We start from the raw sequence: 12,805 nt of genomic DNA, 5'->3' as shown, positions 1-12,805 counted from the left end.
ACTGAAAATTTTACAGGATAAGTCACTTAACACTCCATAGACTGCTTCATGCAAATCTATAAAGGTAAGGTGTAATTGAGCACTTTGAGTATTTTATTCAAAGATAGTTGTAAATTAATAAAACAGAAAATCATCAAATTCTGAGATCCATATCTGAGTAAAATATTTATATAATGCATGCATATCTTAAATTTATTAATTTTAAAGTTGGACAGTATTAGATATATGTAAATAATGATAATGACATTTATAAGGTAAATTATTTATTTAAACTAAAATTGAAAACAAGTAGAAAGCATTGACATATAAAGATATTTAGTAGACATTTGACAAAAATAAAATAAAAGCAATAAAAGCTTCAAGAGTAAAGGTTTGAAGCAAAAGAAGTTGAAATATCACTACCAATACCGAGAAAAATAACAAACTCAAAAAAAAAAGAAATGAGAAAATGTATGTAACATGATTCCAACCTTAAGGAAAAAATAATAAAATATTATTTATCCACAATATGTTCTAAACAATAATAAATACTTCTCAATAACATTGTTATCATTACAAGTCAAGTATAATAAATGAATTCAATCTTAATACTTCATTTTACCTGCTTATAAGTTAATGCCTGATGCTTCAAAGTTTATTTCATAAAAATAGAGCATACAAATGATAAAAATAATTTAAGGGATTATAAAGTATATTCATGCATCTAAGCTACATAACATAGGATATCAATGTAGTTACAAAGATAAATGAAATAACCATCTTGAATTTGCAATATCTGCAGATGGGGATCAAATTAAAACAGAAAAATCAAATACAACAATGCTGGAATTTGTTCTCTTGGGGTTTTCTGATATTCCCCATCTCCGGTGGATGCTGTTTGGGATATTTTTACTCATCTACTTGGCTATTCTGATGTGCAATAGCATTATAATAGTAATAACACAAACTGACCCTGCTCTTCAAACCCCCATGTATTTCTTCCTTAGCAATTTTTCCTTTGTGGAAATCTGTTATGTAACCGTCACCATCCCAAGAATGCTCATGGACCTATGTACAAAGAAAGGAAATATTTCCTTGTATGCCTGTGCTACTCAAATGTGTTTTGTCCTCTTGCTTGGAGGCACAGAATGCCTCCTCCTGACAGCAATGGGCTATGACCGCTATGTGGCCATTTGTAACCCTCTGCAGTACCCTGTAGTCATGAGCCACAAGGTCTGCATGCAGCTGGTGGCCGCCTCTTGGATCAGTGCACTTCCAGCTGTGATTGGACAAACATACCAGATTTTCTCTTTGCCCTTTTGTGGATCTCACAGAATTAACCACTTCTTCTGCGATATCCCTCCAGTCCTCAAGCTTGCTTGTGGTGACACTTTTGTGAATGAGATGGCAGTCTATGTAGTTGCAGTGGTGTTTGTCATGATTCCATTTCTGTTGACCATCACCTCCTATGGCAAAATCATCTCCAGTATTCTGAAATTGTCATCAGCCAGAGGAAGGGCTAAAGCCTTCTCCACCTGCTCTTCCCACCTGATGGTTGTGGTCTTGTTCTATGGAACAGCTGGGATCACGTACTTGCAACCCAAACCAAATCAATCTGAAAGAATTGGCAAACTGATTTCTCTCTTCTACACCGTTTTGATTCCAGCTTTGAATCCCATCATATACACTCTGAGGAACAAAGACATTATGGTGTCACTGAGAAAACTACTAGCTAAGGTGTTAAAATGAGGCAAAGACTTGAAAACTCAGAAATAATTTGCTAATGTTGCTCCAAACTAATGAATTTTATTACTATATTCTCAAATAATGGTAATTAATATTTAGTAAAGATCCACATTATATCCAGGAATCTTTGTTTTATAGAGTTTAGGTGAGGATTTTAGTACAACCAGAGAACAAATTAACTCAATTGAAAGATATATTTTGAATATTAATCTTTCCTCTCATGGCTAACTGTGGAGTCAAGAATCTTCCTGAGTAGCACATGAAAGATTGTTAACTGTGTCATTAACCTGTGTTTAGGGTCATGTTCTGGGATAATTTTCTTTAATCTTCTCATTCTTCCAGATAAATCTGCTATTCTCCAATAGTGTGTTTGGATTTACCAGTGAAATTCCATGCAAAGATATAATAACAGTCTGTGTCTCTTTAATCCTGAGTATGTTCCCTCCTGTACCACTCAGATTTCATTGTTCTCTGTTAACCTCTGTCCCTTATGTTGTAGCTTCTAGTCTGCCTTTCGTGTTATCTATTTAGTATGAGAAGTTTGTAGAATTTTCACTATCAATACCTATTTTGAGAGGGTTGGATGGCATTCTCTCAAAATATAACTCTACTTAGAAACTTCAAATGTGACCATTTGTAAAAAGGATCTTTGCAGATGTACTTCAATAAGGATTTTGAAATGAGATCATCATGTTAGGAAGCAAATCCAATGACCAGAGCCTTCATAAGATCAGAAGGCAGAAGAAGTTTAGAAAACAGAGGAAATCAGAGAAGAACATCATGTGAAGTTGGAGGCACAGACTGGAGTGATACCGCCATGCACCAAGGAAGACAAGGGACTCCAAAGGCTGGGCGTGACTCTTCACTAAAGACCAGAGCAAGCAAGTCCCCAACCACATGGTGATTTGGGAGACTGGTGAGGAGAACTGTGAGAGAGTAGTTTTGTGTTGCTGTAAATCATCCATTTAGAGTAATTTGTTAAGGCAGATGTAGGAAAATAATACAGCATGTAAATGATTCTATCATTAAAGTTCCTTTATTTTAATTATCTTACATGAATTGTGTATCTTGCCTGTTCACACTGGTAAAATCCCCATTTGTATTCTTCCACCCATTTGGGAAAATGCTTTGATTTTTTTTTTGCAAAATATTACTTATCTTTTATTTTACAAACTAGATCTATGAAACGTTATCATATGGAAACTCTATCTGCCTAAGAATTGTAACAGATTATATATATATAATGCGGTGGTACTTGAAATTGAGTCCAAAAACACTCCAGCCCTGAGCTACTGCCCTACTTATTTTTATTTTATTTTATTTTTATTTTGAGATAGGGTCTTCTGATGTTGCAGAGGCTGGCCTTGAAGTTGTGATCCTCCTGCTTGAGCCTCCCAGTAGCTGGGATTACAGGAATGTGCCACTGCGTCTGGCTCTGAAAGATTTTTTAAAGACTTTTGGTTTTCTTTTTCTTAACAATGTAAGACCAAATTGGAGTCAAAGTGGAAGCTCTGTGCACCTAGATTAAGACCTAGAGTACATCTATGCTCTCTAGTACTGCTTGCCCCTCAAGGCCATGCTTTAGAGCTGCTCAGTGATAGAAATTCCCATTTTCAGAACAGAATGGAGAGCTCATCACTAATCTGAGTAAGAAAATACATCTCTCTGAAAGTGACCATATTGTCAATCAAACAGATTTTCCTCTCTATATGGGTGTCATTATTAAACCTATAGGAAAATGAATGTAGCTGCATTGTTTTCTGTAGTTTGTTTATTTGAAAGGACTCACCAGACTGCAGTGTACTCACAGTGACAAACACATAGCTCAGTGATGTAGAGAAAAGATGCAGGCAAGCAATGGAGACCTACTGGGCAGCAGGAAACTCCTTGCATTCTTACTGTCCCACATACCAGGCTATATCTATTGCATGATATCAAGTGGACTGTTCAAGGAATGTGGTTTCTGGAAGGCTGAGTAAGGGGGAAGTTTAGGTGGGGTCTCATCTCTCTTGGTCATGTTACTAAGTCAGGCTGTCAAACACATTAGGGCTGTTGCCAAACACCAAGACAGTGATTGGTGTCACCAGTGTGCTGTTAGAGCTCACACAGAATATAATGAAGTCCACTGCTCTTATCTTAAGTAAGAGCAAAACTACAGGCAACCTAGTCATGACAGACATAAAGACAGAACTTTTTGTCAATCAGGTATAAATCAACCACATCTGCATGGTGATAATAACAAAATCCATAGCTTTTTAAGTCATTGCAGTGGTTTTTAGTGTTTTCTAAACAAATTACCACACAGTTAGCATGTTAAGGCAACACACACCTATCTTCTTTAGTTCTGTAGGTCCTAAATCTGGTGTAGGGTCAATGATTTCTCTACCTAGGGTCTCAAGCTGAAATCCAAATGTCTGCTGGGCCAAGCTATTATCAGAAAGATGAGGGGAAGATATTTGATTGCAACCTCAGCTGGTTATATTGTTTCCATAATCCATTTTCTGGTGGATAGAAGACCACAGGCCCAGTTTTCTGGCTGGATATCAATGGGGTCCAGGTCTTAGCTCCTAGAAACCTGCCACATTTCATAATTCTGCCCTCTTGCATCTCTCACCTTGAAATTCTAACTTTTTCTTTAGTTCTGTTTACTCCACATACATTGAAAGGAATTATGTGATTCATTCAGGTCCACATGAGTAATCTCCTAAAGTCAACTGATATTACACCTTAATTCTAAGAGAAAAATAATTTTACATTATGGCATAGATGATTGATTGAACAAATAAAATTGAATGTATAGGAGGAAGGACAAACCATCTTAGAACAGAACTTTGTAGAGTTATAATGTTCACAAATACAAAAATCAGGAGAAAATGATAAAAATATACAAAATAAAACAGTAAGTAGATATTTTTAAATGGAATCAGTGAAATTTGATGGAGACTTGCTTTGAGCCATAGAGCTAAGTAAACTGTGACAAGTTGTGTTGAGAGGCTACAAAACCAGAACTGTCAATACTAGGAAATCAGAGATGATAAAATATGACCTCAGGAATTAAAGCATTTGTTTAGTCACAAAGTGACTATACTTCTATTTTTTTTCTCAAATGTATGATTTCCTGGAACTGATTTTCATATTAATAGTAGTAGACCTAAAATAATTTTCAAACATGTAAATTACCATTGCTTAGTAATTTATTCCATTCACAAAGTGATTTATCTTCAAAATCTTTTAGTAACAGTTCTTTTTTTTTTTTTTTGACCAGTATCAGAACATTACTGAATTTGAGAGGAATTCACTGTAGAAAGATTTATGGCAGTATACAGCAAATTCCATTAAGAAACATAGAGTCATTTCAATAAAATTAATAGCAAAATCAATTTATTTCCATGTAAAAGAAGGCAATATGATATTAAATGCAATTAGCCCTTCATATCTATGAATTTTATATCTCTATAAAACTGAGGTTTAAAAATTTTGAAAGACAAAAAATGCCATCTGTACTGAATGTATACAGATATATTTCTTAACATTATTCCCTAAAAATATTGTATAACAACTATATAAGTACATTTATAATATATTACTTTGCTATTATAAATAATCTAGAGGTGATATTACAGTGTTTTTGTACATCCAATGTCATTTTACCAAAGGAACTTGAACATCTACTGATTTTAGTGTCCAATGGTGTCTTGGAAGCAGTCTATCACAGATACTGAGGGACTACTATAATATGTAAAACAAAATAAAAAATAGCAAGTAGTTGTGAAAATTCACATAAAATATTTCAGCAATTTAATCCAGTGAACTATAAAATCATTTAAGAAAATTAGAGGAAGTAAAGATTATGTTGGTGATACATTGTTGTAACAGAAAATTCAGTATCGAAAAAGATATTTTCTCCCAGTGTGAGCCACAAATTCAATGAAATAGAATAAAATCATATGTGTGTGTGTATGTATTGGGTGTTGTCTAACATATCAGACTGACTTGAAAATTGTTTTGGAGAAGAAGATGATCAATAATCACCCAGTTAATGTTGAATAAGAGTAAAGTGAGGGGGATCAGTGTAGCCATAATCAGGACCTATTTTAATGCTGCAGAAACTGACAAAGTATACAATCTAAGTGGACAATTACACATAGAGATCTCAATACACGGACAGACTTGAATAATGACAGACTTTAATAAGTCTTGCTATTTAATTGAATTTTAATATATAAAAAAAGAAAATCCTTAATATTTATTCCATAATGTTTACAAAATAAAATGGTTTCAAATACTTTATATCCTAAATATGTAATAAAACATGAAGTAATTTCAAAAGCAATTTATATTATCTTCATGGTTTTAGTTTGAAAAAAGTCTATTAACAAAGCCATTAACCATTGTGGAAAAAATTGATAAATTAAACTGCAGTAATTAAAAATTGTTGTTGTGGGGTATAATTGACTGAGTTAAATGCATATAAAAAAATATACCAGGCCTGGTGCGGTGGCACACGCCTGTAATCCCAGTAGCACAGGAGGCTGAGATAGGAGGATCCTGAGTTTAAAGCCAGACTCAGCAACTTAGCAAGGCACTAAGCAATTCAGTGAGACCCTGTCTCTAAATAAAATATAAAATAGGGCTGGGGATGTGGCTCAGTGGTTGAGTGTCCCTGAGTTCAATCCCCACTACCAAAATAAATAAATAAATAAATAAATAAGCCAGAATAAGACCCATTAGTCTGCATAATGAGTATGTAGGCAAAAAACAAAAATAAAATGTGCTCTTCCTCCAAAGAAGTTAAAGGGAAATACATATATATATATATATATATATATATATATATATATATATATAGAGAGAGAGAGAGAGAGAGAGAGAGAGAGAGAGTTTGAGAAGAAATTTCAAGGAGAAAGGACAAAGGAGCACTTCACAAATGCCCAGGGGGAAAAATAGTAATAATCCATTAGTAATATGTGGGAGACCCACCTTTCACTTGACTGAGTCACATTCCCAGGCTGGGTGCTGAGGCCCTCAGTCACAGAAATGTGGCAGAACTTTCCCCACACTTCTTGGGTCCAAGGGTCGATGTCTGTGCATGGGTGTGTCTTGCTAAAGCCCCATGGGTGAAGCTATGCTCACCTGTTCCTTTGTAATATAACCTCTTGCCCTGTTTAGTATAGAATCTTCCATGGAAGTGCCTTGTGTGTGTGTCACCTTCTCTTACTGTTCCCTTGGGTGTGGCCTACCCAGGTATCAGTCAACCTGCTGACAGCGGACATCATGAAGATACTCAGCCCCCTGAAACCTGACCCCTTGCCTCATTTGAATAGCTTCTCCTCAATAAAAGGGGTCAGCGCATGAGCACTCTCTCTCTTCCTGTGGATCCTTAAGGTCAGAGAAGCCGTCACAGGACCCCAAAGTGTCTCTTGTGGGTTATTTTGCACAGCCCAGTTAGCTCAGTTCAACTGGAGTAACCCCTGAGCCTTTTAGTCGTGAGAACAGAAACCTGACAGTAATAAGCAAAAAGAAATCAAACTCCAGTATGACACAACTATCAGTGCATCTAGTTTGTAACAGGAAGCACAGCACACTACATGCATGAGTGCATAAAAGAATTGGAGCAATGGCAACTCCCCACCCCCATCTCTGGCATATGAAATGTTAATCCTATTCAGCAAATAGACTGCCTTTGCCTAGAGATTCTATCTACCTGTGTTTATCCAGCAGATGCATGCATACCTGCAAACCAAGAGTTACCCCCAAGAATGTTCATCTTAATATGATTCATAGCTGTAAATATTTATCAAATCAGAATTTGAAGCAATTGTGATAATTTCACAAATGGAAAAATGAGAGGTGATGAAAACTGACAAACCTAGGAACAAAAATGAATGAAGCTTTCTGAGAAAAAAAAAAATCCTATACTAAGAATGTACTATTTTAAGTGAGTTTAAAAGAATATGTAGAAATGTCTATCATATATATGAATATAGGCATATATATGATAAGAATATATGCATATCTACATATTTCTACATATACATATATTTCTACTTTTCATACTATTTTATATTTTGTTTAATTAACAAATTATTATGATGATGATGAAAAGAAAAACAATATGTTTTTGCTAGGAACAAATTCAAAATATGAGTTATCTTTTGCTTCCCCAAAAATATGTTCCAAGACAGGTGATCTTGCTCAACATTTTCTTCCTCCTTTCTGAAAAGGAAGTAATTAAAACATTTAAATGTTTCATCATTTAATAATTAGCTTCTACTTTTAATTGAAAGATACAGGGTCACAATAACCCAGAATTCCTGCAGAAAGCTGTAAAATCTCTGAATATAGCTGGGCATGGTGGGACACATCTGTAATCCCAGCAACTCAGAAGGCGAAAGCAGGAGAATCACAAGTTCAAAGCAAGCCCCAGCAACTCAGCAGACCCTAAGCAACTTAGAGAAAACTTAAATAAAAGGTCTGGGGATGTGGTTCACTGCTTAAGTACCCTGAGTTAAATTCTCAGTACAAAAAAAAATTCTGAATAATTTATCACACACATAATTAGAGGCATCCATTTGCTGTGGAAGAGAAAATAATAAATTACAATATAAAAATTAAGGCTAAGTCAGAGAGACATCCAAAATGATGACTCACACTAGTTTGCTCTCTGCAACTATGATCAATGTTGCAATATCCTATTACTGCATAAATTCATACACATGTACCATTTATTGATTTATTCAGAAAGTAAAGGCACTTGTATCTGTCAATTATGCCAAATTTCTATCCATGGATAGAATATATAGTAGAATTTCTAAGATTGTTTTTTCAACTACATCCTTGAAATTCTTCTTTTATGAATGAGATCAGATATCTGTCCCTTTGTGAAAAAGAATGAGTTTCCCAACCTTTCTGTGAATTTAGTTTGTTCAGTTCATTTTGTTATTTCTATGTTAGGCTTTCCCTTGGTATTTAAAATACCACTTATAGCTGGAGATCTAGCCCAGTTTTGGAGGGCTTGCCTAGCATGCTTGAGACTCTGGCTTCAATCCCCAGGACTACAGGCACAACACACACACACACATATACCCCTACACTCATACACACACTGAAAGAGAGAGAGAGAGAGGGGGGAGAGAGAGAGAGAGAGAGAGAGAGAGAGAGAGAGAGAGAGAGAGAGAAATAGCCCTTCATTGGAGATTTAATAAACACATATCTGTCAATCTAGGATGTGTAAAGATGGTATTGCTCAGTGCCCAATTTATATTAAGAACTAAAATGTACTGTGCCCTCTATTCCATAGAGGGCCTGAAGAGAGTGTATTCTGGCAACAGTGGGAGTTACCTGGGCAAAATTAAAGAAAGCAAATAAGCAGATGCCTAAGAACTGCTCTTAATTAGAAATTTAAATATGTAGGTGAAAGAAGTCCTTGGGGGTAGACATAGCTGGTGATATTTATTTAAAGAACACTTTATAAAGAACAAATATTTTAAAAGCAGAGGGAATATAATAAGTGGTCTCACTTTGAAAAATTTAAATATCAAAATAGTTAAGCCTTCTTCAGTAAGAAAGAAAAATCAACCCATTCAAGAAAGGTTAATATGGATTCTTTTATCCTGATGACAAGCTTTAATTTGTATACAAACTCAAAAATGAAGTTTATAACATAGTGGGAAGATGTATGTCTTATTAAACAGTTCATCCATATGAGAAGCTCATGTTCAGTTTTTGCTTTCCACAGATGAAACACCAGGGAAAACCCCCAGAAGGAAACCTAACTGCATGGAAAGAATTTGTCCTTTTGGGGTTTGCTGAGGTGCCCCAGCTCCAGTGGTTTCTGTTTGGACTGTTCTTTGTCATCTACATGATCATCCTGCTGGGCAATGGAACTATTTTGGTAATAACAAAAGTAGAACCTGCTCTCCAGACCCCCATGTATTTTTTCATTGGCAATTTTTCCTTTTTGGAGATCTGTTATGTTTCAGTTACTCTCCCCAGAATGCTCGTGAATCTCGGGACCCAGAGAAGGACCATCTCTTTGGTTGCCTGTGCTACACAAATGTTCAGCTTTCTTGTACTGGCAGCTACAGAATGCTTCCTTCTGGCAGTGATGGCCTATGACCGCTATGTGGCCATTTGTAACACTCTGCAGTATCCTCTGGTCATGAACCACAAGGTCTGTATCCAGCTGGTGGCTGCCTCCTGGATCAGTGGAATTCCTTTTCAGGTAGGTCAGACCTTCCAGGTTTTCTCCCTGCCATATTGTGCTTCCAATGTAATCAACCACTTCTTCTGTGACATCTCCCCAATACTTAAGCTGGCCTGTGGGGAAACCTTCACAAATGAGCTCATGGTCTATGTGGCTGCTCTGCTGTTTGTTTCAGCACCATTTCTGTTAATACTCATCTCCTATATCAAAATCATCTCCACAGTCCTTAAATTGCCATCAGCCACAAGCAGAGCCAAAGCCTTCTCCACCTGCTCATCTCATCTTACAGTGGTGGTGTTATTCTTTGGATCAGCTATTATTACATATTTAAGACCTGAGGCTAGTCATTCAGCAGAAACTGACAAAGTGCTTTCTCTTTTCTATACTGTTGTGACTCCCATGTTCAACCCCATGATATATAGTCTGAGGAACAAGGATGTTAAAATGGCATTGAGAAAATTATTAGGGAAATAATCTACTTGAATAAATGTAAGCTATATTTGCAGGACTTGTTATTTTCTGCATGTGTAATAAAATTTCAAGTGGTATGTATATTTAGATTTGTGTCTTATCTATCTCTTCAGTAGTTACTAGTTCCAAATTAAATCTTATTTGTTATGTTGAGGGATTATTCTGTCTCAAGTTATATGAGTAATACATGTGTCACCAAATAGCAAATCATTTCATTGAAAATTCTTTATTTTTGTATGTGTGTGCAGTGTCAAATTACTATTGACAGAGCTGGTTGTAATCGTCTTGATAATATTACAGTCTCTGTTGCAACAAATATTGAAAATCATGTCATTCTTATCCATAGTTATATGACAATCATTTTTCAAAACAGGTAGAAAATGGACATCAAATGAAGAACATAAAAACTGACACACACACACACACACACACACACACACATACACACAGATTTTTGAATCTAGCCTGATTTTTTAGAGAAATCAGTTCTTAGAAAAAAAGAGCATGTAGTTTCATGAATAATGTTAGCGAATATTGTGCATGGTTTATGTCCCTTTAAAAGTTAGTATTCCTTTATGGTAATAATTTTGTACTTAAATAATATAATAAAATATACACAACTAATATGGAAAACTAGAAGAAGGAAGATTTCTGTGAATAACAAGTATTTTTTTATTGAATATGGACAAGTTGTTTTTTCAAAATAGAAATTTTCTTGGGGAGATAGACTATATAGCAGAATTCAGAAAGAAGATATTTTATAAAAGCACATATCTGCTATCAAATCACCAATATATCACAGATACTTTTCACTTTATACACTGAAAATTATGAATTAATATATAACTAATGTTCATTGTAGCTATCTCAATAAAATTTTCTCTTATGTTTCTTTTATTTAACTGATAGTTTGGAGTTTGTTAAGTAATTTGTGTTATTTATGTAATGCTAAAAGCAAATGACAAATCTTTCCTTATTGTGGATAAGGAAAATCTATTTTTTTGTGTGAGCTATTGTCTCATACATATTGATGTAATTAAACTTATTATTACTACTGTATACAAATGTAACATATTTCTGAAAAACTGTTACCTGTTAAAATAATTTATGTTTAAACAAGAACATTGTAATGTTTGCACTTGTTCTTAAAAGCATTTGTCTTCAAGTTAATAATATGAGTTCTTATCACATTTAAAAGTAGATATCTAACACAAAGTGGAGAGAAAATGTGGTACTACTCTCTGTCTACCAGAAGATATCCAGAATATGTGTTCACAACCCAAATGACATACCCAAATAAGACTTATACCCCAGCTGAAATAAAAGAAAAGCATGAATAAATCACTAATAACTTCAGATAAAGCCTCTATCAGAAGTTACTAACATCTAAAATAAATGATTGGTAATAGAAGAATGATGAAAGAAAGAAAAATATACTAAGAATAATTTCGGAAAAATAATTTTCAGGCAGAAATTGGACAAACCACAAGCTATTGCATTTAGAATGGGGTCCAACAGAAATTGAGGAGTCTTTTTTCCTCACTGGACTTCCTGTGAAATATAGAGTAAAAATATTGATCGAGAGAAGAGAGTTTTGGAAGAAACAATGTCTATACTAGTAATAAGAGATTGGTGCTCTTTCCATGATGAATTGGGTCCAGTGTATATTATCCTTCCACTAGAGAGTTAGAAGTCCTGTCTAGGAAATGATGTCATACCTGGAATATAGGGTTAATCTCTGCTCCTGACCTATTGTATATTCATCAGCAGCTCTAATCAAACTGAAGATAATGATTGGAAGTTCATGCTGCTGTGTCCATGCATAGTCTCTCCCTGTGTCTGTGTAGTCACTTGGCACAGCAACCCACTGGACAATGCTAATGGTAACTAGGGAAAGAGGCTGGGTGGTAACCACAGAATGGGTTTCCCTACCCATGTAATTTTCCAAAACCTCCTCAGCTGAAGACAACCTTTGATAAATAATCACGTTGTTCACAAATATCTTCACTTTTTGGGGATCATTTGAAGTCTATTTATGTATTTTTCTAAAAATCTCTTAATGATTATTTCTCAATTTTGTTTCTTTCAAATCCCTCACTGTTCTCTCAAACCATTACCTTTAACCAATGGATGGGTACACAATCACACATCTGGTCATTTTTCCTTCCAACCTAAATAAACAACCAGAAGTACTGCTCAGAGTTCTTCCCCCTCACCAATGTCCTTGATGCATGTCCCAGAAAGTAGCTACAGAGTTACAGAGATTAGCTTTGGGGTAATACCTGAATGTCACAAAGAACCCAGGTATATAGATCCATACTTTCTTTTCTAAGTGAACTTCTATGAGGTCATTAACATTGAATTAGAGAGAAAATGATGTAAGAAGAGAAAAGACCTTGATAA

At 35.0% G+C, this 12,805-nt stretch overlaps 2 protein-coding genes across 2 annotated transcripts; both read left to right on the top strand.

The window, feature by feature from the left end:
* Positions 1-756: 756 nt before the first annotated feature.
* On the top strand, positions 757-1,728 carry LOC107159349 (olfactory receptor 10AG1-like; the record flags this gene model as incomplete). Its single annotated transcript, XM_015505910.1, has 1 exon — positions 757-1,728. A coding segment is annotated over one exon (972 nt), but the record flags the coding sequence as incomplete, so codon positions are not given.
* A 7,711-nt stretch (positions 1,729-9,439) lies between these two features.
* Positions 9,440-10,430, top strand: LOC107159343 (olfactory receptor 10AG1-like). Its single transcript, XM_015505899.2, has one exon. The coding sequence runs from the start codon at positions 9,440-9,442 to the stop codon at positions 10,403-10,405; it is 966 nt and encodes a 321-aa protein (XP_015361385.1). The 3' UTR covers positions 10,406-10,430.
* The last annotated feature ends 2,375 nt before the right edge of the window (positions 10,431-12,805 follow it).

This window comes from Marmota marmota, unplaced genomic scaffold (assembly GCF_001458135.2).
Source record: "Marmota marmota marmota unplaced genomic scaffold, marMar, whole genome shotgun sequence".
Classification (NCBI taxonomy): Eukaryota; Metazoa; Chordata; class Mammalia; order Rodentia; family Sciuridae; genus Marmota; species Marmota marmota.
The sequence above is the reverse complement of the archived record's forward strand: the minus strand, read 5'-3'. Positions and strand labels throughout refer to the sequence as shown.

What these genes read in the sequence shown, in the direction of transcription:
- LOC107159343 (XM_015505899.2), top strand. Translation starts at nt 9,440, where the DNA reads ATGTTCAGTTTTTGCTTTCCACAGATGAAACACCAGGGAAAACCCCCA.